This window comes from Phymastichus coffea, unplaced genomic scaffold (assembly GCF_024137745.1).
Source record: "Phymastichus coffea isolate CEN01 unplaced genomic scaffold, Cenicafe_Pcof_1.1 PCOF00043, whole genome shotgun sequence".
NCBI lineage: Eukaryota > Metazoa > Arthropoda > Insecta > Hymenoptera > Eulophidae > Phymastichus > Phymastichus coffea.
In genome coordinates, this window is record NW_026706854.1 from 1,631,861 (window position 1) to 1,657,474 (window position 25,614).

Genomic DNA, 25,614 nt, shown 5'->3' on the forward strand with positions numbered 1-25,614 from the left:
ATATATAGATATACAATATCCATTTACAAGTACTTCAACGAGCATTTAATTTTTTTCTCATACTTTTTCTTTCGTTTCTTCGTTTAGGCTTCTTCACTCGACCTTTGCGTTAATATCCTTTCGTTCGACAATGGCAGTTTGGTGCAGGATATTCTTCGACATTTCACATGTATAACTAGGTTACACGAGGATTCGCGACAGTACACCCGAATGTTTTTTGTAGCTGAACAGTCTCGTTCGATCAACAACAATACATTGGATATAACACTCAGCCACGCTCCTGATCACACGCGCAATAACACTTAAATTCTGCTCACTTTCGCTTCGACAAAATAATCTTATCTGTCTAGAACAATCAATTTAGAAATCACCGGAATTTCGCGTGTCGCTAAAATTGATTCGCAGTATTTTCCAACGCAGTTATATCAAAGCTATGATTACTTCGTTTCTTTGTCTTTCACTCGCGCGCGAGTTTATTTTAGAGGCAGCGAAAATTGTTTTCCCGAGAGCGCGAACGAGCGTGTTATTAGTACTCCGTGGGCACGCTCAAAATTATATGGTGGCCACTGGGCCGTTCGTTATTTCGCGTGTGTACTTGGGATAAACAGTTGGCGCTGCACTACTGTGTTTGACGGCGATAAACACGAGTGTACTTAGATCGCAGTCGTTTTCTGAGTGGACAAAAGGACATTAATTTCTTTGCAGGATCTTTGTACCCGAGCTAACTACATCTAAGTAAAATAAATTACTCGGTAAACAATTAGAAACGGTATATATGTCCTAAAGACAGATCAAGCTCTCATGAATTTTCATGAGCCGACGGCGAGTGCATCTTCGAGCGTCTACAGGAAAGAAAAAACGGCATTAGCACCTGCGGACCACGATCGATACCCTATTAATAAAAGATCGAAATGCATTGTCGCCATTACACGGTTAATTGCGGTCTGTCACTACCAATATAGCTTTAATTTGTTTAAACAGAATTTTCGTTTGTTGCTGCCGATGAAGCCGCGTTCTACCGCGATCGAAAATGGACGAAAGAATTTGACTCAATAACCCGCAAATCCATTAGTCATTCCCATATTAACTTAGAAACGAGACAGCTAGTCTATGGCAGTCTAAATTGGCAGTTTATTTAAACTTGAACAAAACGCTCAGGCCGAGACAACCCGATAGCATCGCTAGAATAAAAGTACTACTTATATAAATAGGAGCCTTCTGTTGAATTATTACGCAGATCCAGTCAACAATAGTTTATCCATTGCAAAATTGTCAATATCGTCAATGGCGAACATTCAAACATTCTCATTCTTTATAATTTTCAAACACAATAACGAACACATTTAAATATCACCCGTTCGCTCTCATCTTTCTCGCACATGCCATATTTATTTATAACGAACATTAGTTAGAGCTATATATATTTTTTCTTGCGAAAAACATCGCGTTACACATTCATATATTCCTTTGACTATTATTATTCATGGGATTTATATATCTCGCGTGACGGCAGTCAAACCACGCCGTTTTATATTTTCAAAGTGAACGAATAACAGAAGGAACAGAGACAAATGCTGACTTTGGCGTAGTCTCGTGTGCGACCCTTCTTTATCTGGAATATTTATTTTAATTTCAAAAACTTCGACATGAAGCAACGAAAAAGGAAAAGAAACGTGGTTATACTCTATTTACTTTTTTCACACTCTTCGTAATTAAGCGAGCGCGTAGTTTTAACGCGACTTTCACTAAACTCAGTCTTCTTGGGTTACATGTAGCTGACAGAAACGTAGGGATTTTATCATGATAACAGCTTCGCAGTCCTACCGTGATAGCATTAACAGTAGATGGACGGTCAATAGGAGCCATGATGTGGATATTGCCGAAGCCAATGCGTAGGCATAGGATGAGACGCAGCTGGCGTAGCCGCGCGAAGTCAGCCGAGTGACCGTGCAGTAGTGTTGCAGCGCGCAAAGCCCGTTTAACGCGCCCCCGCAACCCCAGATCTCTTCCACTTCGCGTGGCAGAGATACCCTGTTTGCTGCGTAGTACCTGTGGAATTGAACGGTGTCACTTTTTCTCTTTGCTCTCTCGTTCGGTCGTTCCTCGCACATTTCAGTTATTACTTCGAAACTGTCGCTTAAATGCAGACACCAGCTACGTCAAGAAGTTGGAGATTTTCTCAACTGACTATTACATTCGCTAATTAAATTTTAAGGAAAACTCGCATTAGGATTTCAGTTCTCACTTGGGAACAACTTTCAAACTTTGTGCTTGCTTTCAATTTTCAATTGAAATAAACCTTTATGGAAGTTATGATAAGACCAATTTCTTCGCTGTGGCAAGTCAAGCTAAGTGAACCTCCAAGAACTTCTTACAGATTGATTGCGTACAGTACGTTTCCGATATTTTCTTTTTTTCTTATTATTCGCAGATGTGGTTAAATGACTTCCCGTTGATGAATCCTTCTTTACTATAATATTAAACAATTCCTAAGTTTGTACACTGTTGTATGATTAAAAAGAATTACTTTGATTATCAATCAAATTCAGAATCTCTACGATATTTATTTATTAATTGCAAGCCTGAGACGATTGAATCAAAAGCGTCTATTTTTCAAAGGATCACGACGTTATACTTTAAAAATCCATCTACCAGGGCTAAAACGAGTTTTCGTAATGATTAAAACAGCCGTTTACTAAATAATAACAGAAAAGTGAAACAAGGATGGAATTGGTCGACACAATTTCGTCGTAACAACATTATTTCCGACGCAAGCAAGCGCAATTTTCTTTGTACGGAATTGGCGCTCAAGGATGCCTTTCTCAGCCTTTTGAGCTTGAGTCCCTTGAGCCGACGTTTTTTCCTTCTCATTCTTATTTTAGAAGTTGAGAGAGAGAGAGAGAGAGAGAGAGAGAGAGAGAGAGAGAGAGAGAGAGAGAGACAAAGAGCGAGAGAGGGCTTCTCTACTACTGTGAAATGGACTAATTTTTTCTAAACCATTCCACTCGATTATACATAAGTGTTATTCTCGTTTGACGTAACAAACTGAAACGGAGAATGCATTTATAGCAGACAGCTCGATGAATATAATTGTATATTATGTAAGAATTAGTCGAGATGAACGTACATGCGTGTTCTATTATTGAATTTATTTGTTATTCAATAAATCACATGCAAAATTCGAACCTATAGGAAATAAAGGGCGCTCGTGACCACATATTGCAGTAAATTTTGATTAATTTTTACTTGAACATGGAGAAATGAAAATATGAGTTTTGAGGAAAAAAGAGATAAATCACGTGCTCGCAAGCGCGAAGAAAGCGTCAATCGCAGAGCTATCAAAATCGATTACGCGAGCGCTCGATTACCCGTCATCACATACCGGCAAATTGACTACGGTACGAAGCGTCAGATAATGAATGTTCCCCTGAAATAAGTGATTTTTCTCTCACCTGACGAAAGCGTTGTCATTGGTCTGAGTAAATCGATCGGCCAAGTCGTGTAGACTAAGCGCCGTGATCTCTTGAAGCTCGTAGTATTCACGCAAGTTGTACTCGTGCCGCCAGTTTGCTCGTTTACCTGAATTCGCCTCTGGCAAGTTCAGGTAATACTGCGAGTAGTCGAGTATCTGCAAACAGGCGTACAAGCGACTTTTTCAATTATGTCCTTTTCTTCCACGTCGTCTCAACATCAACTCATATGGAATTCTTTGCACTTCTTCAATTCGTTTTTTTAAGACGTGAGCCTGAAAGCCGATCGTGCGTTCATTTCTTTTCCGGAGGGAATATGCTTTTAAAAAATTACCGAGGGCTTTTTACGAGCATTCCGTCAGCCTTGATCTCATAAAAGTGGAGCATTACTAGCGGGTCGGATATCGTGAAATTGGTGGTAAATTTTAATGGAATGAAAGAATCGAGGTTAAAAGTATGAAAATTGATGTTAAATATTCACGTCTAAAAATTCATTTCTGGCGTGTTGATAGACGTGAACAAAGAAAGCAGAAAATGAAAATAAACGTTTACGTGGTCATCTGAAGGCTATACCATCAGATTATATGGATTACCTGTCCGGTATCAATGTCGAATTTGTAAAGCCTCAGGCCGGGATTATTTGGCCCTCCAGATCTGTACGGAGTGATACTCGGCGCCATCATTGCCCACGATACTGGCTCATCTGCAAAAGCACCATTGTTGCAAGTTTTTATTAGTCTGCTTTTCTTTTCCTCCTCTCAAAGTTAGCTTCATGAAAACTCGGTATCTTGTGTATTACAATAAGGGCACCGAGACTGGATCACGCTTCGCTTAGCAGGAGTAAAACTCTTTCTTTCTTTTTTAACGATTTCAGGGAAAGAATGCAAGCCCCAAGGGCAAGTTAGTAATTGTTAACTCGCGGCACTGATTGGCTTACGTTGTAACAGAAATTTTTTCGAGGGATAATTTTGATGCAGGTGACATTGCTAACCAGAACAATGGCCAATATCCAAGCTGACTAATCATTTGTTCATAGTTTAAATGAGCAAAGTTTGAAAGCCTTTCGCAATCGTGCTGTAAAACGACTTTTGACAACTTCAAAGCAATGTAAATTTATAATTTACCTATAGATAACTAGTAACAAAGTTCAACTTCATAACCAAACTTGTTATGGGAGTTTTCAAAGCTTCTGCAAACTAGTTATTATTAGCTGAATTATGAGTATATCAAATATTTCCTTACATGTTTGTGATTCAAGCGAAAAATAGATAGGATTTCTGTGAAACGTAAAACGAAACAAAAAAAAGGCGACTGGAAAAGTCCTTACCATCGTCGCTGTACATGACGCGAAAACTATCGGAATGCCAGTGGCCGAAGAATTGTCCACGGATCATGTCGGCATATTGGCGTACCGTTTGCAAATAGCGTGCGTTGTGCTCCTCGGTGATGCCACCAGTCCCGGATTCCCGGTCGTCGATACCAGGTGGTGTATGGCCCACTATGAACACCTGCTCTCTCGCATACACACAAACACACCGAGGTCAACATTCTCGCTTGTGACGCAATGTCATCGAAAATTTATTGCTCGGCTCATCGCGACATTAATTGGATAATTATTTTTTATTACAAGCTTTTAAAAATTATGAAACGACGTAATATAATCCGGTTGGTACTTTTATTATTTATTTTCTTTTTAGCGTTTGTTTCACGAGGCAACATGATAGACTGTTAATTACGTCTCGTTAATTGAACCGTGAACATGATCGCGCAAAATGGATTAACAACAAAAGGAGCTTAGGAAGCGCGTAACAGTCAAAATTTAGCTTTGTTTTCATTTACAGGTCTCGTAATTTTTACCGATGATTCGTTAGAATTAGCCTGGCCGTTAACTTGTCATCGGTGTCGAAAGCAATCGAACTTCACGATGACGAGGCTACGAGGGAGGAAAAAGCAGTAAAAAAACCAGTACAGCTGAATCGAGGAATCAGGTGACAATAGGAACGCTGATTGGTCACTTTTAGGTGAACGAGGGAAAGAGAAAAAGACATAGATGCACGCAGTCATTTTGTAATTCCATTATACGCGCAGCGTTTCTATCGCGTTGATTTCGCTGACGATGCGTACTGGTTATATATAGCAGCAGCTCAGCTCGTCGTAATGCGCGCGCGCACACATACAGGCGTGCGCTCTCGTTAACACGATTTTATACACACCGAGCGTATCCCCTTTGTGTTACGCGATCCGTGCGTTTATGAGCGAAAGCTGTGCGAACTTCTTGCGTTGAGGCTTCACTTGTTATGTTTTTCAGTTGCTTCAATTTCAGATGCTTTGAGAAGTTGGGATTTAATTACGTTATGCTTTCAGCAGTTGCATTGAAAATATTATTATTATGTTAGAATGGAAATGGAATAAAGCGAACAATTGACCCCCAATCAGATGTACGGTTTTAATTGAAAAAGAAGGATGACCAATAGAGATACGCCGAACGTCACAAAAAATGAATACTCCAGCTGCACAGATGACATGTAAAAATAAATGGAACGCTACGGATGTTTCCAAGAACAAGCTTTTATTACCCGACCATTCCTCGAATTAATCGTTCCAATCTCGAAAAGGGAAAATCAATCGAGCTTACACGTACGCATGTCCAAATACACGTATCTCATGGAATTACGTGTCTGTTTGCCAGCTTTCATCAACGTCACTGGAGCACATACTCACAGTTTTTCCTTTTTTGCGCGCGGTGTTGAGCACCGAGTCGAACCAACGCCACTGGTTGGCTGGATCTGAGCTTGATGACATTGCTGACGCTAATGGCTGATTGACGATACGCTGCTGTAGCTGCTGCTGCTGTTGCTGCTGTTGACTCACTGGCATGCGGTTGTCCGACACCGGACTTAGCCACAGATTTGTATTAAGCGAGATTATCTGATAATTCTTGGAGCGTTGCTCGATCGTGTAGTAGCCGTCTGAGGAGGGAAGCAAGAAACCGATGATCACATTTTATTCAGGAAGCGGCGTGGGCAGAAACGAAAACCGCGAGAGCGGAGGATTCTGATAATTCGATTTGCGCCGGGAGTTCGTGCGCTGGCATAATGTCGTTTCGTCTGGTGGTGGTGCTGCTGCTGACATGCCAGATTTCACGAGAGGACACTTGGCTAGTTTGGCACTTCGACTGTTAAAGGATTTGGAGGCTTCGAGTAAATTCAATTTGCAGCTTCGCGAGCAGCCTTCGCGGATAATCTGTTTATATACGAGCCTTCGACTAGCGACGAGCAGTACGGTCGAAGAAAAATAAATGTGCGTTTACCTGGGCTCTCCTTATTCTCATTCAACGTCAAGTTCTACGAGCGCCTTTCATCCGACCTTACGCGGATACGTCGTCGCATTCACAGATTTATCCGTTCAAATGAAATGAATATTAATCTTCAACTCACTTTCTCGCAGAGTGACGAGAGCTTCGTCTGGCAGCCAATTTCTCCAGAGATTGGCTATTCGCGAAAAGTTCAGTCCTGCATCTTCGTGACCCAGTACGGGAAAGACGAATTGCCCGGTGAATGTGTGAGACAGTAGATCAGAGATGTTCTTTAAATATCGCATCCTCGATTCGTCCGTGCTGCCACTGTACTTTGACAGGGTGTCGCTGTGATATACAATTTTTACTCCTTCAGTCGGATGAATAAAAGTCAACGGTTCGGTTTTTACCAGACAAACGTAAATACGACACGCTACTGGAATATATTCGTGCTTCGAGGAACATTCAAAGTAATGTCCTGCTTAGAGTAAATCATATTTAAATTTTATCCTACCCTAGCTAAGTTTCGAAAGTGTAAACAAACAGGTTTCATATTGCTTCCTGCAACATTTTCACAAGCAGAGCTGATGGTGGGGAAAGAACTGTAAATATCAAAGCTCGCTCTTGGGAATTCCGTTAAAGTGCAGAGCCTGTTTAAAGAAATGGCAAAGTTTGCTTTGAACTACGAGCAATATTTCAACGCAAAAGTCGCGCGCGCGACGGTGCGTTATTAAAAACTCACAGTATTACGGGGGTCAATAAAAACCGTCCATGATATAGCGTCAATAAAATAATTTTGAAAAAGTCGCAGCAGTGCCGTTTCGTATCGAGAAACCCATCAAGCGCTTACTCACCCGGTCCACAAAACGAACTCGATGTCGCCGTGGATAGTCTTCATTGCTTTGGCTGCCGACTCTACTAAAGCCCAAGGTGAATCGCAATTGTAATGCCCGTAAGGTCCTGCATTTGGCATTTTGTCATTTAAACCTGCACGACTCTTTGGACTCCAACATTCTGCAATGAAAAGTAAGTTCTTTCTCTGATATTTTTATAAATTTCATCAGCGGAACGGCGTAGTACGAGCTTAGGTACGGTCAGCCGCTCGATGACATATTAATTATAGATTTGCGGCAATATTTTGGACCAATTGTTTTTAATTAAGTCAATGTCACTCACAACGTAATATCGATTTTTTAAGCAGTTGGACTACTGTATTATTTAAAACTGACACATTCAAGTATTATAATTACTAATTTCAAGCGACTTGCCTAATGTAGTTCCACAAAAAGAAATAAAATAAAATATTCAATGTTATTTAAATCCACAGGAACACATTGTTGTTAATTTTCCTTTTACTTCTGAGAAGTTAGTACCAGTTTTTAAATTAACAGGAAAAAAACGTAATTGATACTAATTGAAATGAAATGAAATTGTTAAAAAAACTATTAATTCGAATGAGGTTTCTTGCTGAAATAATTATTTATTATTGATATTTAACATCAATTGACATCAAACTTAATTAAAAAAGAAAAAAAATAACAGTCTAAAAAACAAATTTTAATTATTAAGCATACAAGGCAACTATAGTAAACCGCTCCTGCCACTAAATATTCTGGCGAAGTGTTGAATATAGGCTTGATAAATGATTTAGACCGTGAAAATTCGAATAGCACCAAGCAAATTGAATATTGATCAGTCGGATTTGTACGACTTAATAAGAGACTCCCGAGACAATGGAGTACTTGAAGAGGGAGGTTGTAATGAGGTTCCAACTAGTTGGCGATGAGTGATCCGCTTTAGTAAAACTACTTAATTAAGTTTTGCCGCTGGTAAGATCAAAGTTGTATGGTTGCTGACATTTAAATTGCATGTGGCTTGTAAATGAAATTTTCTCTTGTCGCGCTTTGAAACTATTTAACGAGAGTAATTGTTGCAAGTTGCTGTTATTTTGGTTCTCGTCGGGACAAAAAAGTACGAATTGATGTTTACTCACTTCCATCGCCGTTGCCCTGGATGGAATAGCTTGGGTCGAAGTGTATATCGCTGATGTGCCAAAAGTAGCCTGAAAAACGGAACGATCGATTAGATCGCAGTACCGAAAGAAATTTGAGGCCAAAGAGTGTATAGAATAAATAATTCACCTTCTTTACCGCTGACCGTACAAAGACACAACAGCATCACGTAGTCCCGGATCATCTTTGCTATTTGCGGAACTGAAACACAAAAATAAAATCATTTAAATTCCTCATGGTGATTCATTAAATTCTAATGTGTTCCGATGTACCCGTTTTCGCGGTTGAGCAATTTTCCAAATTGACGTTCAATTGGAAATAATGAAGCGCCGTTAATGTTGCTCACGGTGGCCACCACGTAATTTGAGAGAGCACTAGGATCAATACGCGGTCAAACAAAATCAAATTCACGCACTCGGTGAATCAATCATCACACATTACGCTCGCAGATCACTTTGCGGGAAATTACATCACCGAAATGACAAATGATTGTAAACAGTCATTATTCAGCAGGCTCCCGAGTGACCTTACGAGCGGCTTTTCAATATGAATGACGTTAATCAAGCTCATGGTGTTTGAATGATCAGGAATCATGCGCGACAAGAGCTCTTTTTCGTTGACGATCTTAATAAGCCAAATGCGGAGCGAATGAAGTCGCACGAGTGCAGTGCACCAGCGATATAGCACGTTTTCAAGGATCGATAGCGCGGAAAAATCTGGCAAGCGCAACTGTTACCCGCTACTTTATTCGATTCGGTGACTCGTTGAAATACGAACGGCCTGTTAATTGAAATGTCACTGCTGAAGAATTAAAAGTTTTGTTTTCTTTTTCGAAAGGAAGTTTCGGCTGTGCGCTCGCAGTCAGCTGAAATTGAACTAGTAAATGCGTGCATAAAGCCTGATTATTTCTAGTAGAGTTATATATTTGTAACATTCAACAATACGAAAAGGCCCCCGAGGTATAAATCCACTCCAAAATCCATTAAGCTCGCGCACTCGTCCACCGAATATTCCGCAAGTTTACCATTATACGCAGACAAATTTTCCAACTCAGCTCTGACAGGATTACTGTTGTAGCACAATCGTTCCTCGGTAACTGGCGTTACCAATTAGCCACCGAGAAGTTTTCACAATCATATAAAGAGAGCGACAGAACTGCAAGCCCGAGCTCTGTGGTAACTATCACCCGTCAAAAGAACAACCGTGCCATTACTCCAAGAGGAGTCTCGCTGCGAAAGGCTTATTATTCACTGGTGAAAGGAGCAGTGCACGAGAACTGGTATCTGTATATAGCAAAGAAAGCTGTGGAAAGTTTCTTGCGCGAGAAAGCTCTCGTTAGTCTACAAAAACCTTTCTGATGGGTTTTCAAAGCATCGCAAGATTTTCGAAGAAAGGCGTTGTTGTAAGCGCGCTGTCAAAGAAACATTTAGGATGCAAGGATTACTCTTTTGTATTGCTGAACAAGCATCGGGAACGGGCTGCTTCGCATGAATTTCGAAAAATTTACATCCTAAGTTTATTAAAGAACGAAGAAAATTTGGAAAACCTTTTTCAAAAGAGTACTAAGTGGTTATTCTCAAAGTTCTATTTATAAAATCAAATATTTTCTGACGCTTTCATACTTTACCGATTTAGGGTCTGTTGTTCTGTTTACAGCGAGTCAAACGGAGAATACGTAATAAAGCAAGAAAATGTTTTCTATTTATAAACAGCTCTCGTCATAACAATCCCTTGATATATGATTCGGAAATCCACTGGAAATAATTGGATAAACGTAGATCGATTAAAAGTGTTTGTTCCGCTATACATTAAATGTCACTGTTACCAGAACCCAGCAAGAGGTAATTCGATTTGTCTGCTGAGTGAAAAACGACAAGGCTTACGTAATTCGGAAATCAATTCCAAGTAAGCAGACTAGGGCGGCATTTGGTTTGCATCGGAGGAAAAAACGATTACGTATTCAACTCGCGTAGTAACTGCAAACAATACACAAGCAAAAGCATACATAGACACATTAAAGCCATAGAAGAACAAGCGTATTCGGTTGTTCGGTATGAAAATTCACGATGAAATATCAATGCGTAAGAAGAGATGCGATCGCACGTCCTCTTGGGAGACTGAGAGAGCAAGTTAGTTTCGTGATACATTGCACACATGCACATAGACTCTCTTCTCTTGGCGGGGAAACTATTAAGGCCAAATTGATTGCAAGCGCGAACTACGTGCTCAGGATGTATGTGACTTCTCGCTCGCTCTTCCGCTCTGTTGTGTGCATACGTATATATACATATTTGCTTATACGAGCACATTGCTGGGCTACTTTTCAGGCAGTCAGCTTATCGAGATTCTACGCCACGCGCTTTAAGATTGCATTGCGAACTTGACGAATCGATTGCTGTCACACTAGGAAACCAAGTTCCGCGCAATGTGCGGCTGCTGCAAAGACTACTATTTTCCATTTTTATTCCTACTCGCTACTGTCAGGTGAAAATACACGACCGAGTTATAAAACTTTGAAAATCAAACGAAGCAAACTGAAATGGAAAAAAGAAAAGCTTTTACCAGAGAGACATACTGCTTTTACAAGCATACATCTGGTCTGTACTTTGAATTTAGAATCACAAACAAATTCACAGACGAATCTCAGTCGGACGGAGAAGCTCGTGTATTCTATTATGAGTGAAACTTCCACAGAAAAGAGTTGAATATTTCGTGATTTCTGGGAATATTTTTTTCTTTCCATTGCGACAAAACAAAAGTCTGGGAAAGAGGCCGACAACATGCCTCACCGACTTCATATCGTTTTGATTGACACCGTGAAACGGACTGTTTTCAATCAGCACGTGCGATGCATTTCTTTTTTTCTTTTTTTTTTTGCACGTGAGATTTTTTTTTATTGCGATCGCGTCACATGTCAATTTGCAGGTGACGTTTGCAAACGAACCACTGTGCTTCATCTGCCTTAAAAATAAATAAATAAATAAATATATAAAACAAAAATAAAAAATACGTACAGAAAAAAGTCACAAATCGCGTCTGTTCAAATATGTGTATTGTTTAATACCTATACGTGGTTTATACGATTATAGAATATATTCGCTATAAAATGTAGTAAAATGTATATAGCAAGAAAGGTGTAGCGAGCATGAAACTTTATAGCTATTGAGCCATGCAACGTGACAGGTGAAATGAGCTGGAAAATCAAACATGAATAATTGTGCGCATTTTTTATTCTTTGAGGCGCATAGATTTAGAGCTAATTAAACTTTGATTCAATTTTTTCTGGTTGGAAAGCCATTACAATTACTATCCGTTTCGCAGACCAATCATTTCTCAAATTCGATAAATTGATTCAAACCGTAGTTCGTTAAATTCAGAAGGGTGCGAACATTTTTTTTCTAATAAGATGATGACTTACAAGTTCTCGGTTCGCTATTACCACACACTAATCAATTACAATCGAACGCGTGGCTCGATGTTTCCTAAAAAACGAGACTCGTCGACTGGACGGTGTCGTACTCGCGATGCTGTCTCCGATTGTGCTATATAGTGTGATGCCTTAAAAACGTAGTGCGGAAAGCACACTGCGTTTGTCATCGAGATCAGCGCCACGGAAGTGGTGACGAGACAGCTTTATGTTCAACCATAAGTGGGAGCCGAGTAACGGAGAACGAGGCGTGAGCCCACCAGTTTTACTGTGGTCGTTGTTTTAATTTATGGCGATTTCGCACGTAGCGTTACCGCCGCTACACTGAAGCGCATGTAAGCGATCGATTCAGAATTGACATGTTATAAGGTAAATAAATTCCTTTACAATATATATATCACTATATTACATCGGCGGGAATGTAAGAACAACATCCAAATTGTATCTTCATTTAGATTAACTAACTGATCTCTGAATTTATTTCTTTTATTTTTATTTATGTAAGACGAATCCATGTATACCGAATAAGCTGCATAAACCCACAGAAGTGAATTACTTACTTGTAAGTGAATTGGTACAATAATAACTTAATATCCAAAGCTTGGAAACTAAGAAACTTAAAACAAATTAATATACATATCACAGTAATTCAATAAGTTATATAAACATCTACATGTTTTTAACCATTCAGTTTTTTAATTTTCTTTTTATTACATATCTATTATTTTCTAAAATCTTTAATACATAAATTAATAAAGTAAATAATTTGATTGCTACAATGTATCAACTATTCCTTTATATCCTATAAATTAAGTCTTTCCAAATTCTTATTCTTTTTACTATCCAAGTTGATAAATATTTTTCGAATCATGATAATGGCTACACACTGATACCAATTGAAATAAATAATCTGAAAATGCTTTTTGCTCATGATCTTTGATAATGCGTTCCCTATGAATGTAATTATCATTGAAAAGTCAGACTGCATCAAGTACCAGATTGGAAGTCCTATAGTGAAACGATTTAATTTGCAGATCTGGCTTGAAAAGCTCAATAACGAGCCGTAGAAACAATTCCAAGCGGGTCTCGTTCTAAATTAACGGGCGATCGATATAATAGACATTGAAAGTGAGGGAAGGGAGCATTGTAGTCGCTAATTAAACACGCGAAAAGTCAAGCAGATCGATCACTCGATAACATATTTTTTTCCTTTCTTTCGTTCTTCGCGCAACGAGCTACTGGTAATTACGTAAAATAAAGTGCAAATTGCGCTGGCTCATTGTAGTCGAGACACTCGTGAAATCCATTAAAGGCAGCCACTCAACAAACAGACGGGGCTAAGTGCTTATTCAAGGCGCCCTCGGTAAATAATGAGATTGAACTTGTAGAATTTTTTTTTTATTTTTCCACTTTTGCAGAAGTAAGATTCTGATAAATTTTCTGGCTTTTTGGTTGCTACGAATGGGTGGCAAATCAGGCACAAATGCAAGATTACAATTCCTTAACCTTTGCGGCGAAAACTTTTATGGATTTTCCCAAATAAAAGGCTGAGCTCTTTCCAAAACTGACTGAGCTTTTCAGTTTAGTTGCGCTCTACCGCACACTTGCGCTTTTAAATATATGCACGCCCTCGTTTCTATTTTGCACTTTACAATGTTACTTTCGTCGCGATAGAATCGCAATGTGACCATGCTGGAGATTACAATCGACCGAGGGAGACCTTCCCTTTCCGTGAGACACGTGGGTGCATCGGTTAGCTTAATCTGAATTTCGAGCTTGCAGGCTTGTAGAAGACTGGCACTGTAGAAAATTATTCCATATTCTACACCGTTTCTCAAAGACTGCACTATAGAAAATTATTCCATCTTTTACATCAACATTTCTCAAAGACATTCGTTCGATTAAATACTACGTATGTACTCAATACAATTGAGTATATACTCAGACGTTTAAAATTAAACTTTCTGGAGTATAATTAACAGCGCACGATTACTCGACGCGGAAATAAAATATCCATCTGGGTACGGTTATTTTATTTCCAGAACAATAACAGTCATAATTTTATTCGCCTTTCTGTAAGTGCAGACTACTTTATTGCGACGTGCACCAGCACCTAAATGATTATATTCTGACTGTTCGCTGCGTTCGCGCTCCATAAGAAAAAAGCGAGAAAGCGCATTCGAAGATGCAATTCGTTCGTTTAATTTCAAACACGTGGAATTAAGCTGTTGGTTTTTCCGGGTTTGTCACATACGGGAAAAACCCAGGATGCCAACACGTGTGGCAGGATAAACGGCGCGCGTCGCGTCATAAAAAAGGGATCACGCGGCAATCCTTGCGTTTTCCTGACTGGCCCCACAACAAGGCCTAATGCGGCAAGGGCGTTTCCTCTTTTCCACCCGCTCAAAAAAACGGAAAGATGAGCTCAGTACCGTGTGAGAACTCGTGGCTTCTCTCTCTTACTCTCGGTTTTCTTTTCTTTTGAACTTCTATGTACCAGCAGAGCCCAACTCGTGGTTTAGAATATATAGGAGAAAAACGAGACACGCGGAAGTAATAAAAAGATCGTGTCCGCGTTCTTCGACACTGCGTTGTCTTGCACTGCGCGCGGAACCCCATCATTACCACGTGGGTTTTGCGCTGCGTTACGTGTGTACTGTGTGTGAGTGTGAGTGCCTTGGTCCTGCACTACATTTCTGTGGAACGTCCGTTGCGTGCGTGCACCTGTGTATGCCTCTCTGTAACGATGACTGCGAACCGACGACCGCAACAAGAGCTACCGGCACCCGTTTGACCTAGCTGAGAATACGCGCGGTAACCTCTGGGGCGTCTCCGTTTCAGGGCAGTCAAAATAGCGGCAACCCGACCTACCTCGATCTTTACTTATTTATTCTTTGCTTATTAACATACTGGGTAAATTCAATTTCAGATTACTTATTCATACAATCTCATACATATTCCTAGTTATAGAACTCTGATTTACTAATTTTATCGACTATTTAAAACACTGAACAAGATAACATGCCCTGTCTAAATTGAGTTATAAATTACGATTTTCAAGTGAGTATTAAGTGTTCAGAAATATAAAGCGACTCAGTGGCTTGCGGTTTATTTTATTTTTAAAAATAAACGATCAGCTGTAATAATAGTCTGTAATAATAATTTTTTATTAAATAATTTTATCATTTATCTGTCAGTTGACTTTGTCTTGTATGCCATACCTTTTCTATCACTTCAATTAGTGTCTAACTGATTTTGATGAGAATACACAGAGATTCTACACAGAAAAATCTCTTGGCTAATAAGAAGTAACGTAAAACGTTAAGAACAGAACAAATCCTTCTTTAAGGAGGAGTGATAGAGGCAATAAATCTCGCAAATATACAGAAGACGAGTACTCGAACGCAACAATAGTAAACAAAGGGTTTGCCATCGACACAAAGGTGATTTGGTCGTAAAACCTTTTTAACGATCGATTAACTGACATGCAATGATTTATTTTGTCTGTAATGCTCATTAATCTCGCTTGGGAGTTCGATATTTGCTAGGAGAAAAACGAGACACGCGGAAATAAAAAAAACCGATCAAGGATTTCACGTAACCAACGGCTTTGCGATCGATTTGTTGCCGGCCGACAGCAATAAGTCACTACGTGAATTTATTGATCTCGCCGGATTTCGCTTCAAATTTTGACGAGCATATCATGGTTTTACTCTATAGTTTCTAGATAATTTCATTCTAGATTAGATTATTACTAATTATTACTATTTAGTTACTCTAATTACTAATAACGTTTAGGATACTTTGAAAACGCTGGACTATAAACAACTTGATTATAGCTTAACCTATTAACCTTATATATAATTGAATTGAATTGAATTCTAATTTAGTCATTCTTGTTATTTATCTGTTTTACAATTAGCTTATGGCATAAGTGATTATAAATATGTAATGTTAGCTCATCTAAATACATTTTTATGTTGGTTTACGAACATTGTATTACTTGTATTACTTGAGTTGACTATACGATTTTTATAAACCATAATCTACATTTATAACTTACTTAAATTAATCACACTGGCTTTATCGTTGAGTAATATATTAAATTAGGTAAATTATTAACTTAAAATTCAATTCTTATCAAAATAATTGAATATGATGCAATGATGAAAACGTGTATCATGCCCGTTAAACTTTATCAAAGAAATTTTTTACAGGCAGGAGAGGAAATACTTGCATCCGGAAACATAAATATGAACAGAAATGAGGATGAAATCTTTCCTTCACACGCGTAATAAATAGAAAACAGTTTAATTGTAGACCTCGTTTGAGGTTATATTATGATATTTATCAAATCGTATTGCTATAATGGTCTCTCGACAAATAAAATTTACCGTGTGGAATAATTTAGCGGAAAATTGACTGCTCTATAAAACAGATTGCAAACGCAAGTAGTGATCTAATTCTAAAAGAAAAATAATGAATGATGTCCTTTAAATATTCAATGTTCCTGAGAATTCCAATCTAATAAACAGACATGCAACATTGAATGCTTCCTAGATCGACGAAGAGCTACACATCGACAGGAGTTTTACAAGTTTGCCTAATGATACGCGACGAATCGATTAGCCAAGCCGCGAATGCCAAGTCGGTAGTCTCGAGAAGAATCCTTTGGGGAGCCGAGCAAGGAGGAGCCTAGAAGACGTACAGAAAGAGAAAGAGAGAGAGAGAGAGAAAGAGAGAGAGAGAGGCAGAAACAGACAGAGAGAAAGTAGATAACGAACTCGATCCAATAAAATCTTTAGCAAAGAGGAATTAACGGATTAGGATTCGTTGGCACGTTCGCTTGGTAAATTTTGACGAAGCAAACTTACGGACTGCAAAGGAATTCTTTAAGGAAATATCCAGGCTTTTCTTAACGAACTGAATCACTTCTCCACGGCGACAAACTTTTGCGCTTCACAGTAAATTTTCTTGCAAGCTCGACCGCGCCAAAACAATTTCACCACAAACAAGCAGTAATGAACTTTGGAGGTAATAACCATGTCGGGCAAAACTCATTTGCAAGTACCGCGCACAATCATTTATAACTCTCCATGAGAAATAAAAAGCAGCAACAATAAAGAGCATCGGCTTCTGTTGTTTAGAGTAACAAACAAACCACCAGCTGTCAAGCCGGCCTATATACTGTAGATGCGCGGACGCACGGCTACGTACGTCAAACTCACGCTCGGACCAACGACCGACTGACGCCCTCCCTCTCGATGCGCTTGTACTCGCACGCGCTTTCTCACCTCAGCAAGCCGCGCCGCTCAGTGCCTGGCCCCCTTCTACTATTTCGCGGCTGCGCCCTCTTGCACCACCACCGAGCCACGGGGGAGTCTGCGAACTCTGTGGTTTGCAATACTAGAGCGGCATTTAGATCGCTTGAATTGACAAAGGCAAGAAGCATTGACTACCGTTGTGCTCGCTTTTTTTTTCTCTCTAACGCGACAAGAACTTGCGCTCCAATTTTGATTCTCGTAATTGGAATTTAATTTGAATGAGAGATCGAATGAATTTCTGAAACCAGTGATGTACATAGTAACCTTTCTGAATTCTTGTAATTAGATTTCTTTGATCGATAAAATTATCGAATTGAAAATATCTATTTATAAGATAAATCTTCAGATCCGATTTTCCCCTCTCAATTAATTGTGAGGATAATGAAATTGGGCATTCTTCGAAGTATTTCTCAATTTGATAATTATCAACCAAATCTTGAGAACTCGAGACCTATTATCAATTTATAATAAATCTAGTCAACGTTGAAATGAAAATTGAGCTCAATTCATGACGCGTTCACCTGATAGTAAGTTTGACAATCCTTAATCATAATTGATCAGAATTATTATATCGCAAATCACCATTGCTTTCGAATTTATTCATATAAAAGATTGATCATTCAAGGATGAATTTCCGCTGGCGCATGTGTGCGACAAGGAGCTCTCCTTTCCCTCGGGCTATAGTGCCTCGATCGATTTTCTACCTCGTCCAAGCAAGTCTATTCTTTTTTTTTTTGTTCACTTTGCCTGCGCTTGCCTCGTGCCTGATATATATATATACAAATATATATACATGTATATACTTACATTGTGTGTGTGTGTGTGTGTGTGTGTGTGTGTGTGTGTGTGTGTGTGTGTGTGTGTGTGTGTGTAGAGAGAGAGAGAAAGAGAGTTGATATCGACTCTTTTCACTACTCCGTCGTTGTTTATAATGTCGCCTCGGATGCGACTTTCTCATTTTCTGCACGAGTTTAGTTGTTCACCAAGTCTATCTGCATCATGAATTAATATTTGTAGTGAATCGGCGCCTCTATTGATTGGACCACTCAAATAGTTGCAGCCTGGAAACTTTCAGCTGAATGATTGCTGCAATTTGACTGCTACGCGCTGCTGTTTACGCTGATTGGCTTTTGTAATCACGCCTCATTGAGGCCAGTGCTCTCTACTCGAATCAGTTGTTCGCGCACTCGATGAATTTCTAACGTTTGTAAAGCTTGTTTTCTCTCGTGAAATTGATATTTTCTTCAATTTTTATAATCAGAAAATTATCAATCTAACAATGTAATGGACATCTACTAACTTCAGTATATAAACTCGACTATTCTAATCAATTTTCTTCTATATTGTGCGAAAGCATTAATATTCAAACAAATGTTCAGCTGCCATTGCAATTTCTATTTTTTAAATTTCATCCATAAGCCATCGAAAGCATATTATGTTGAAAAAAAGTCTTCAGGCTAGTCGTATCGCATAATTCTCGTACAACAACTGGACTGTGTTGCACAGAATTCTTTTGATACAAACAAATCCTTTTCAGTGCGTGTAGTGCCACATCGGGCAAGCTCGATTAATTTACGCTCGAAGCCCGATTCATTTTGGAGAAACGGTGGTCTAATGAGCATCGCACATGAAAGTGCTCCATATTTACGAGCAAATGCGAGCAGCACAAATCAGGGAAATTATGTGCCAGTTAAAACTGCTGTTACGTCGCGTGTTATTGCGTTTCATACAACTACGCTCCACACGTCCAACGATGAACTTTACAATTTTTTTTAGTTCATCGATAAATCTGAAGGCATACAGCCAAATGTCTATGGCTTCGCTTTTCCAACAGCGTCGGTTGAAAAAATAAAAAGGAAACAATGCGGCAATCACAGAACGAGATAAGCTCTACCTCCCTCCAATTAAGCTGCGCAAGCTTTCGAATGCACCCTCGAGCTACGATTCCGCTGCGTGCATATTTTTTTATTGCTTGCTGCACAAACGTGTAAGCACTCATTCCTTTATTCAGCATCGTTTCTAGGCAGCACCCTTTTCACGCGTACTTGCATGTACCATAAGCGCTTTTTTTTCTCCTCCTGGCTCAACGTATTACGCTCGCGACTATACGCATACGTTCTCTCTCATCCTTTATTTCCTATCTCTCAAATCTAATCATTAACTAAATACTCTCGTTTATTTTATACGAAAAGAATCACATGCGTTATCGGACTACGTAAGCAAACACCGTGATTTTTTAATATGGGTTTCCTGAGTGAATAAAAATGCTATGGTAATACGCAGCTTCGAAGTGTACTTTCTGCTCTTTGAAGTTTACCTGGCGCATGCTCCTGGGCGCATAAAAAAGGGAGGCTCGCGTATAGTCGGAGAGCGGTTGAAATATTAGTTTCGAAGAACGTTTTGAGATTGCTCGTGCCGAGAAATAAAAAGAGCTTCTCCGCGATATTGCAAAAACATGCCTTTTTTTTGACGGGAGATGAAATAAAATTTCATTTTCTTCTAGCATAATATCGTTTGCAGAACAACATTGCATAATGCATCCGATAGCATAATGTTGTTGGCAAAATTTCTCGCGCGGTGTTTGTCGAAAAGCAGACAAGTGCTAATTAAAGAGCCACGGCGTAGCTCTTCGCAGTCGAGCGACAACGCGCAAACAATTGAACCGTTGCGCCGTATAGGCCGTCGCCGACCAATTGACTGTAGTGCCACTGTTTGCTCTCATGTCACCTCGTCGCCTCATTATCGGCCGTAAAATATTCTGGAAAGTCACGTGTGCTCCTTGAAGTAACCTGTTGCACTGTTTTCTACCGTCGGGTGTGACAGCCTCCGAAGAGCGGATGATGAGAAGTGTGCAAGCGAGAAATGCTTTCATACCCTTACGGGTGTGCCCGTAACTTTTGCATGAGATTTGCATTTTGAGTGGCGCATGCGAATTTGAGATCTTCGAGATTGCAACGCTATTTTGCTATGCTTGCTCCTACATCTTCTGTACTATACTTACATTTGATGAAGAAGTGGACTGAATCAATGAGAACTCTTGTGGAAGTAAAGCAATCTCCCGCCCACTCTCTTGGAGTGATTCGCTTAGCAGTAGAAATCGTTCCAGTGTGATTGAAACGTAATGGAAATTGCACTCCGCTCTCTCTCTCTCTCTCTCTCTCTCTCTCTCTCTCTCTCTCTCTCTCTCTCTTCTCCCTCACTTACTCCAGCTTGAAAGAAAAACTTGTCACAATTTGTAACATTTTCATTATTCCAGAGCGAAACTCTGAGGGCAAGATAAGATAAGACGAGAGGATGGATGACGCGAACGAAATTAGACTGAGGTGCTGCCGCCTGCTTGAAATTCTTTCTCCTCGATATTCGCTCGCTTTCTCACCTAAAGAATATGTCTGTCTGTTTGAAATTTTCGATTCGCTACACATTCAATACACGTTAAATTTCGTTTTTGTAAACTACTTTCACAGAGCGATAGAGGTATTATTTTAAGATAGCGCTTAAAGAAAAATTGAGGTAGAAATTGATGACTGAAGATTTATTAGTTACATTTTTTTATAAACGTTTTTCATGTGCTACAAATCAATGACACCTGACAATCAGCTGCCACGGTACGATTAGCTACTTGTTTATTAAAAAATGTTTGCTTAGCAAGCAGATTCAATTTTAAGATAGTCGAACATTTTAATTTTGTTGTCAATTGGGTTCCGTACTTGTGACTGAACCAGATCGTAAAACAAATCGGCTCGGACAAACATAAACTCGTCCAACGCGTGAATTCAAAAAGCGATACAGTTCCATCTCAAAAATAACTAAACAAATCATGACAGTAACAGCAGCTTATCTGATGAAATTATAATATTGGAATATACAAACATCAATATGAATTTTATGAAATTTTAAAAATTCATTGAATTTCAAGTTCAGGTCAAGTAGAGATGCCAATCTCGCTTTACTTTGAATATTTGAAATGAATATTACTTCGTGCAATTGCAAAGAATTATATCATTTCCATCATTCCCTTCAATTTATAAAAACTTATTAGAAGGGTAGCCCCCCATCGAATATAGCTAACGTATAAAAAGTATCGATATTTCCAAAATTCAAATAAGCTTAAAAATTAAAATATCGTCAAAGTTATAAGTGTCTATTGTATCCATATTTATTCATATCTATTGCACCAAGCGTTATCGAACGGACAAATTAATGTTCCCCATTTCGTACACCGCGCACGGGTATGCGCGACATTTAGCTTTCGCATGAAATACATACATTTCATTACTTTATTTACTCGTGCAAAAGCCCTGGCGCTCGTCCTGGCGGGAAATATGCGAAGATCATTTCGTTGTAGCTGGTTTCTCATTTCCCTTAATGGATTTGGCGTACAGCAAACAGCAGCAGCCAGCCGATTTTGATTAACAGCAAACCAAGCATTCCACCTCTTATAGGATTAACTCTGCAGCGCAGCAAACACAAGAGATGAGATGTAAGCGTACATTGTTACCGACGCGTGATATTTTAATTACATTGGCAATTTTTAGCGTAACGATTATGCATGCAGTGCCATGTTGTTGTTTTTTTTTTAAATGACAATGTGAGTCATCTTTATGCTTGCATTGTTGAAAACAACATAATTTTCTGTTTATCTTTGTCTCTATCTATGAACATAACTTTATTTCAAAATATAATTTAATTCACTGATCATGCTCATGTTCAAATTTTCAATAATACACAATTTATAATTTTTAGTTGAAAAAGTTCTATTTCTTTTTTTGTTTGGATGAAAAAATGATTAATTCTAGTGTAATTTTGTATCTTTAAAGACAAGTTTTATAATACATCGCTTCACTGTCCTTAACCTGATCGATATCCATAAAAAGTAAAGCGAGTGAAGTTCAGTGGAGCGACTCTGATGTACGTAAATCGCTTGGACATATAGCATTCAACGACTATAGGTATGAGCATATTGTTTGTCGCCATTGCCATGGCGACCAGGTTTCCACTGTACACCCAGTGCAACCAGTGGCTGCGTGAATGTTTCTCGCGGTACATCGTTGAAGCTGAAAGAAGATTTTTTTTTTAATGGAGTAATTCTTTAGTTTTTCTTTCTATAAAAGTGTGAGTTATCGTGGCATCATGTAGTTTCATTTTAGTTCATGTTAAAAGTCATGTTAAAATATATGAGTTGTAATAGTTTTGTTAAAAGAACAAAGCGGTAGGTTGGTTTTTTAATACTATTCCGAACCTCCTGCAAAACTAGCAGAATGGTGTTTCTATCGCTGTTGAAATTAGAATTGTCTATCTTATATAATAACAAATTCATCTTATCAAAGCTTAAAAGTGAATGTCTGAGAATTACGATACGATTTTGCCGTAATTGATACATATCAAAAATGCTTAGTCATGTTAAACCCTTGTATGCCTACGTAATTTACCCCACTCAATAAATTAGCATCTAAGTCGTTGCTTATATGTCTCTTGGCTATTCAAGATTAAAATACATTGGTTGAAGTTTATTTTTTATTCATTATAAAATATGTCCACTCAAATACACAGAATATGACATTACAAAATTTTAAGTTTTGATAAATCAATCAGTATCTGTTGCATAAAAGTACAAGAATTCAATAGAATATTTAATTACGAGAAATGGAACTGAAAAATAACAAAAAAAATTTTTTTTACGTCAAGGTGATCATCGTATTGCAACTAAAGATTGTAGTATTGTAATAAAATGTTTTTATTTTCCATTGATACAAATGAAAATACTCTATACGTACTATATTTTACTTATCAAATTTATTCTAGATATTGAATCACTGAGGAAAAAACGAAGCGAGAAATTTCAGAATTTACCAATTGGAATAAAATAACAACATGACGATAGACTTGTACTATATACCACCAAGCCCACCATGTCGAGCCGTGATGATGTTAGCAAAATTCATTGGAGTTCACTTAAATCTCAAACCAGTTAACGTTATAAAGGGAGACCATTTAAAACCCCTATTTAGGAAGGTAGTTTTACAATAATACAACATTGTCTCACGAATTTGTGGATTTATTAAAAATTTGATAAATGAATAATATTTCGTAACCATATGAAATATAGTTTTATAAATTTTCCTCGAGCATTATTGCTCTTATTTAGAAAATTTATATCAGTTGAAAATATTATGTCCAACACTCAGACAATTTTGTTAAATTTATATTATGTCAGTATCATGAAAAATGTTAATATAACCTACGTTATAAAATAAATATGCACCGCAATGAATGACAAATTTGAAAAAAGGATAAAAATGAGATCCTCTTATGATCAATCGATTTTCCTCATCTTTTCTTGCTGCAGCTTAATCCAGCGCATACCGTCCCTACTATGGACGATCATGGTGTTGTTCTGTGGGAAAGGTACAGTGAAAGACTTGACGTTAAATTTTTTATGGTGATTATGGTAAACTCTGATCTACACTATTTTCATAGCCGACCAATAATGACGTACTTGGTAATGAAATATGCAAAAAATGATGCTCTTTATCCAAAAGATCCAGAGAAAAGAGGAACTGTTGAGTATCGGCTATTCTTCGATTTGGGAACGCTTTATGATAGTATTTTTGCGTACGGCGTGAGTATTTTGCAATTTACTACTAATACACATAGAAATGTCCAAACAGTGAATACATTATTTTTTAAGTAATTCGTCTCATTTAATATTATATAACCGTTGGGAGCCATCAATATGAATTTATAAGTAAAATATGCTGTTGGAGGATATTTTATTTTCTCTGCTCTGATAGAAATATTATTGTTAGTTCGTACATTTGAAAAAAGGAATATTTTGACCAATGACACGTTTAGTTAAATGAAAGAACTATTCGTATCAATAATAAGCACCAATTGACAAGCTGAATTTATAAAGATTCTAGTTAAAAATTATAAATGCAGAGGTAAAAATAAAGTTTTATAGTAGTACATTACCTAACTAGTGCAGGGAAGCAGATTCTTATCTCGTGTGAGGTTTACGCTCAGACGAAGCGAAGGTGAAAAGGCACACGAGACGAGAATCTCTTCCCCGAACATGTTAGGTATGGTATTTTTCAAAACAACGTATGGAAAGCAAGACTTTGAGCGTACGTATTTCGATGCGCGTGCGGCAAAGTCGTACTTTTCTCATAGCATGTTAAAAATTTAAATAGCAGGATATCAAATTTTAGTAATATATTATTTTTTATAATATTTCTGCTAAACGGACTCACGTTTGTTGCTCGAAAAGACGGAACGGAGCCCATTTTCAAAACGTGTTTAAATGAAAATTAAATACAAGTACTATTTTTTAGTCACCTGTACTTTTTGGAAGACGTGATTCTCCAGATGAAAAGTTAATGGCACCGTTGATCACAGCATTCGAACTTTTAAATGGTTTTCTGGAAAATAGTAATTTTGTTGCTGGTGATGAACTAACCATTGCTGATTTTTCAATAGTTTGCTCTGTTTCCACTGCACAAGTAAGCCTACTATATTTGTTGTTGTTTATAAATTGATAAGAAAAAAAAAGAGAAATAAATGAGAGATATGTTCGTTTTCACACATGTTACAGTCATTCGGTTTTGACTTCGCTCGATTCGATAACGTAGGCGCTTGGTATGAAAGATGCAGAATTGCGATGCAGAAAGGTGGATTCGAAGAGATCAATGAGGCTGGTGCCAGAGCTATTACAGACGTATTTAATGCAAATTTGAAAATTTAGTTCGAGTGTTCACAAGCAGATTCTTTTTCTCTCTTACGAATATTCATTTTCTGAAAGCTAATTTATTCAGATGAATTCTTTGTTTATTAGAATATAGATATTCAATGTACATATCACTTCTTCGCATCCATACAATTTATTTATAATATAATTTACATCGTTAAATATAATTTTTGATCAGATGCTAACAATCACTATGTGTGAAAAGAATGTTAGTTGTATAAAGTTAAAATCAGGATGATAAAATTTCATTGTAGACTTCATTTTTTGTAATTTATAAAGATACTTAAATTAATAAACAAAATAATTTGTAGGATACCCTAAATAGGAAATGGAATTTTTAAA

The 25,614-nt window shown here is 38.1% G+C and overlaps 2 protein-coding genes across 6 annotated transcripts; one reads left to right on the forward strand and one right to left on the reverse strand.

The window, feature by feature from the left end:
- Positions 1 to 17,431, reverse strand: LOC131664221 (acid sphingomyelinase-like phosphodiesterase 3a). Of its 2 annotated transcripts, none has more exons than XM_058935143.1 (10): positions 17,079 to 17,431; positions 8,907 to 8,978; positions 8,759 to 8,827; positions 7,620 to 7,779; positions 6,908 to 7,113; positions 6,192 to 6,439; positions 4,798 to 4,978; positions 4,064 to 4,173; positions 3,453 to 3,628; positions 1 to 2,049 (listed from the first exon to the last, which is right to left on the reverse strand). In XM_058935143.1, the coding sequence occupies exons 2-10, from the start codon at positions 8,959 to 8,961 to the stop codon at positions 1,821 to 1,823; spliced, it is 1,434 nt and encodes a 477-aa protein (XP_058791126.1). In that variant the 5' UTR covers positions 8,962 to 8,978; positions 17,079 to 17,431; the 3' UTR covers positions 1 to 1,820. The 2 variants fall into 2 exon arrangements, with proteins under 2 accessions (XP_058791126.1, XP_058791127.1); XM_058935144.1 differs by lacking the exon at positions 17,079 to 17,431 and adding an exon at positions 9,050 to 9,393.
- Positions 17,432 to 22,532: 5,101 nt separating this feature from the next.
- On the forward strand, positions 22,533 to 25,614 carry LOC131664363 (glutathione S-transferase 1-1-like). 4 transcript variants are annotated; one of them, XM_058935398.1, is made up of 7 exons: positions 22,545 to 22,737; positions 23,214 to 23,248; positions 23,331 to 23,540; positions 23,875 to 23,933; positions 24,006 to 24,147; positions 24,860 to 25,027; positions 25,120 to 25,614. In XM_058935398.1, the coding sequence occupies exons 3-7, from the start codon at positions 23,400 to 23,402 to the stop codon at positions 25,267 to 25,269; spliced, it is 660 nt and encodes a 219-aa protein (XP_058791381.1). In that variant the 5' UTR covers positions 22,545 to 22,737; positions 23,214 to 23,248; positions 23,331 to 23,399; the 3' UTR covers positions 25,270 to 25,614. The 4 variants fall into 4 exon arrangements, with proteins under 4 accessions (XP_058791382.1, XP_058791381.1, XP_058791380.1 ...); XM_058935400.1 differs by having other exon boundaries at positions 22,557 to 22,640; XM_058935399.1 differs by lacking the exon at positions 23,214 to 23,248 and having other exon boundaries at positions 22,533 to 22,640.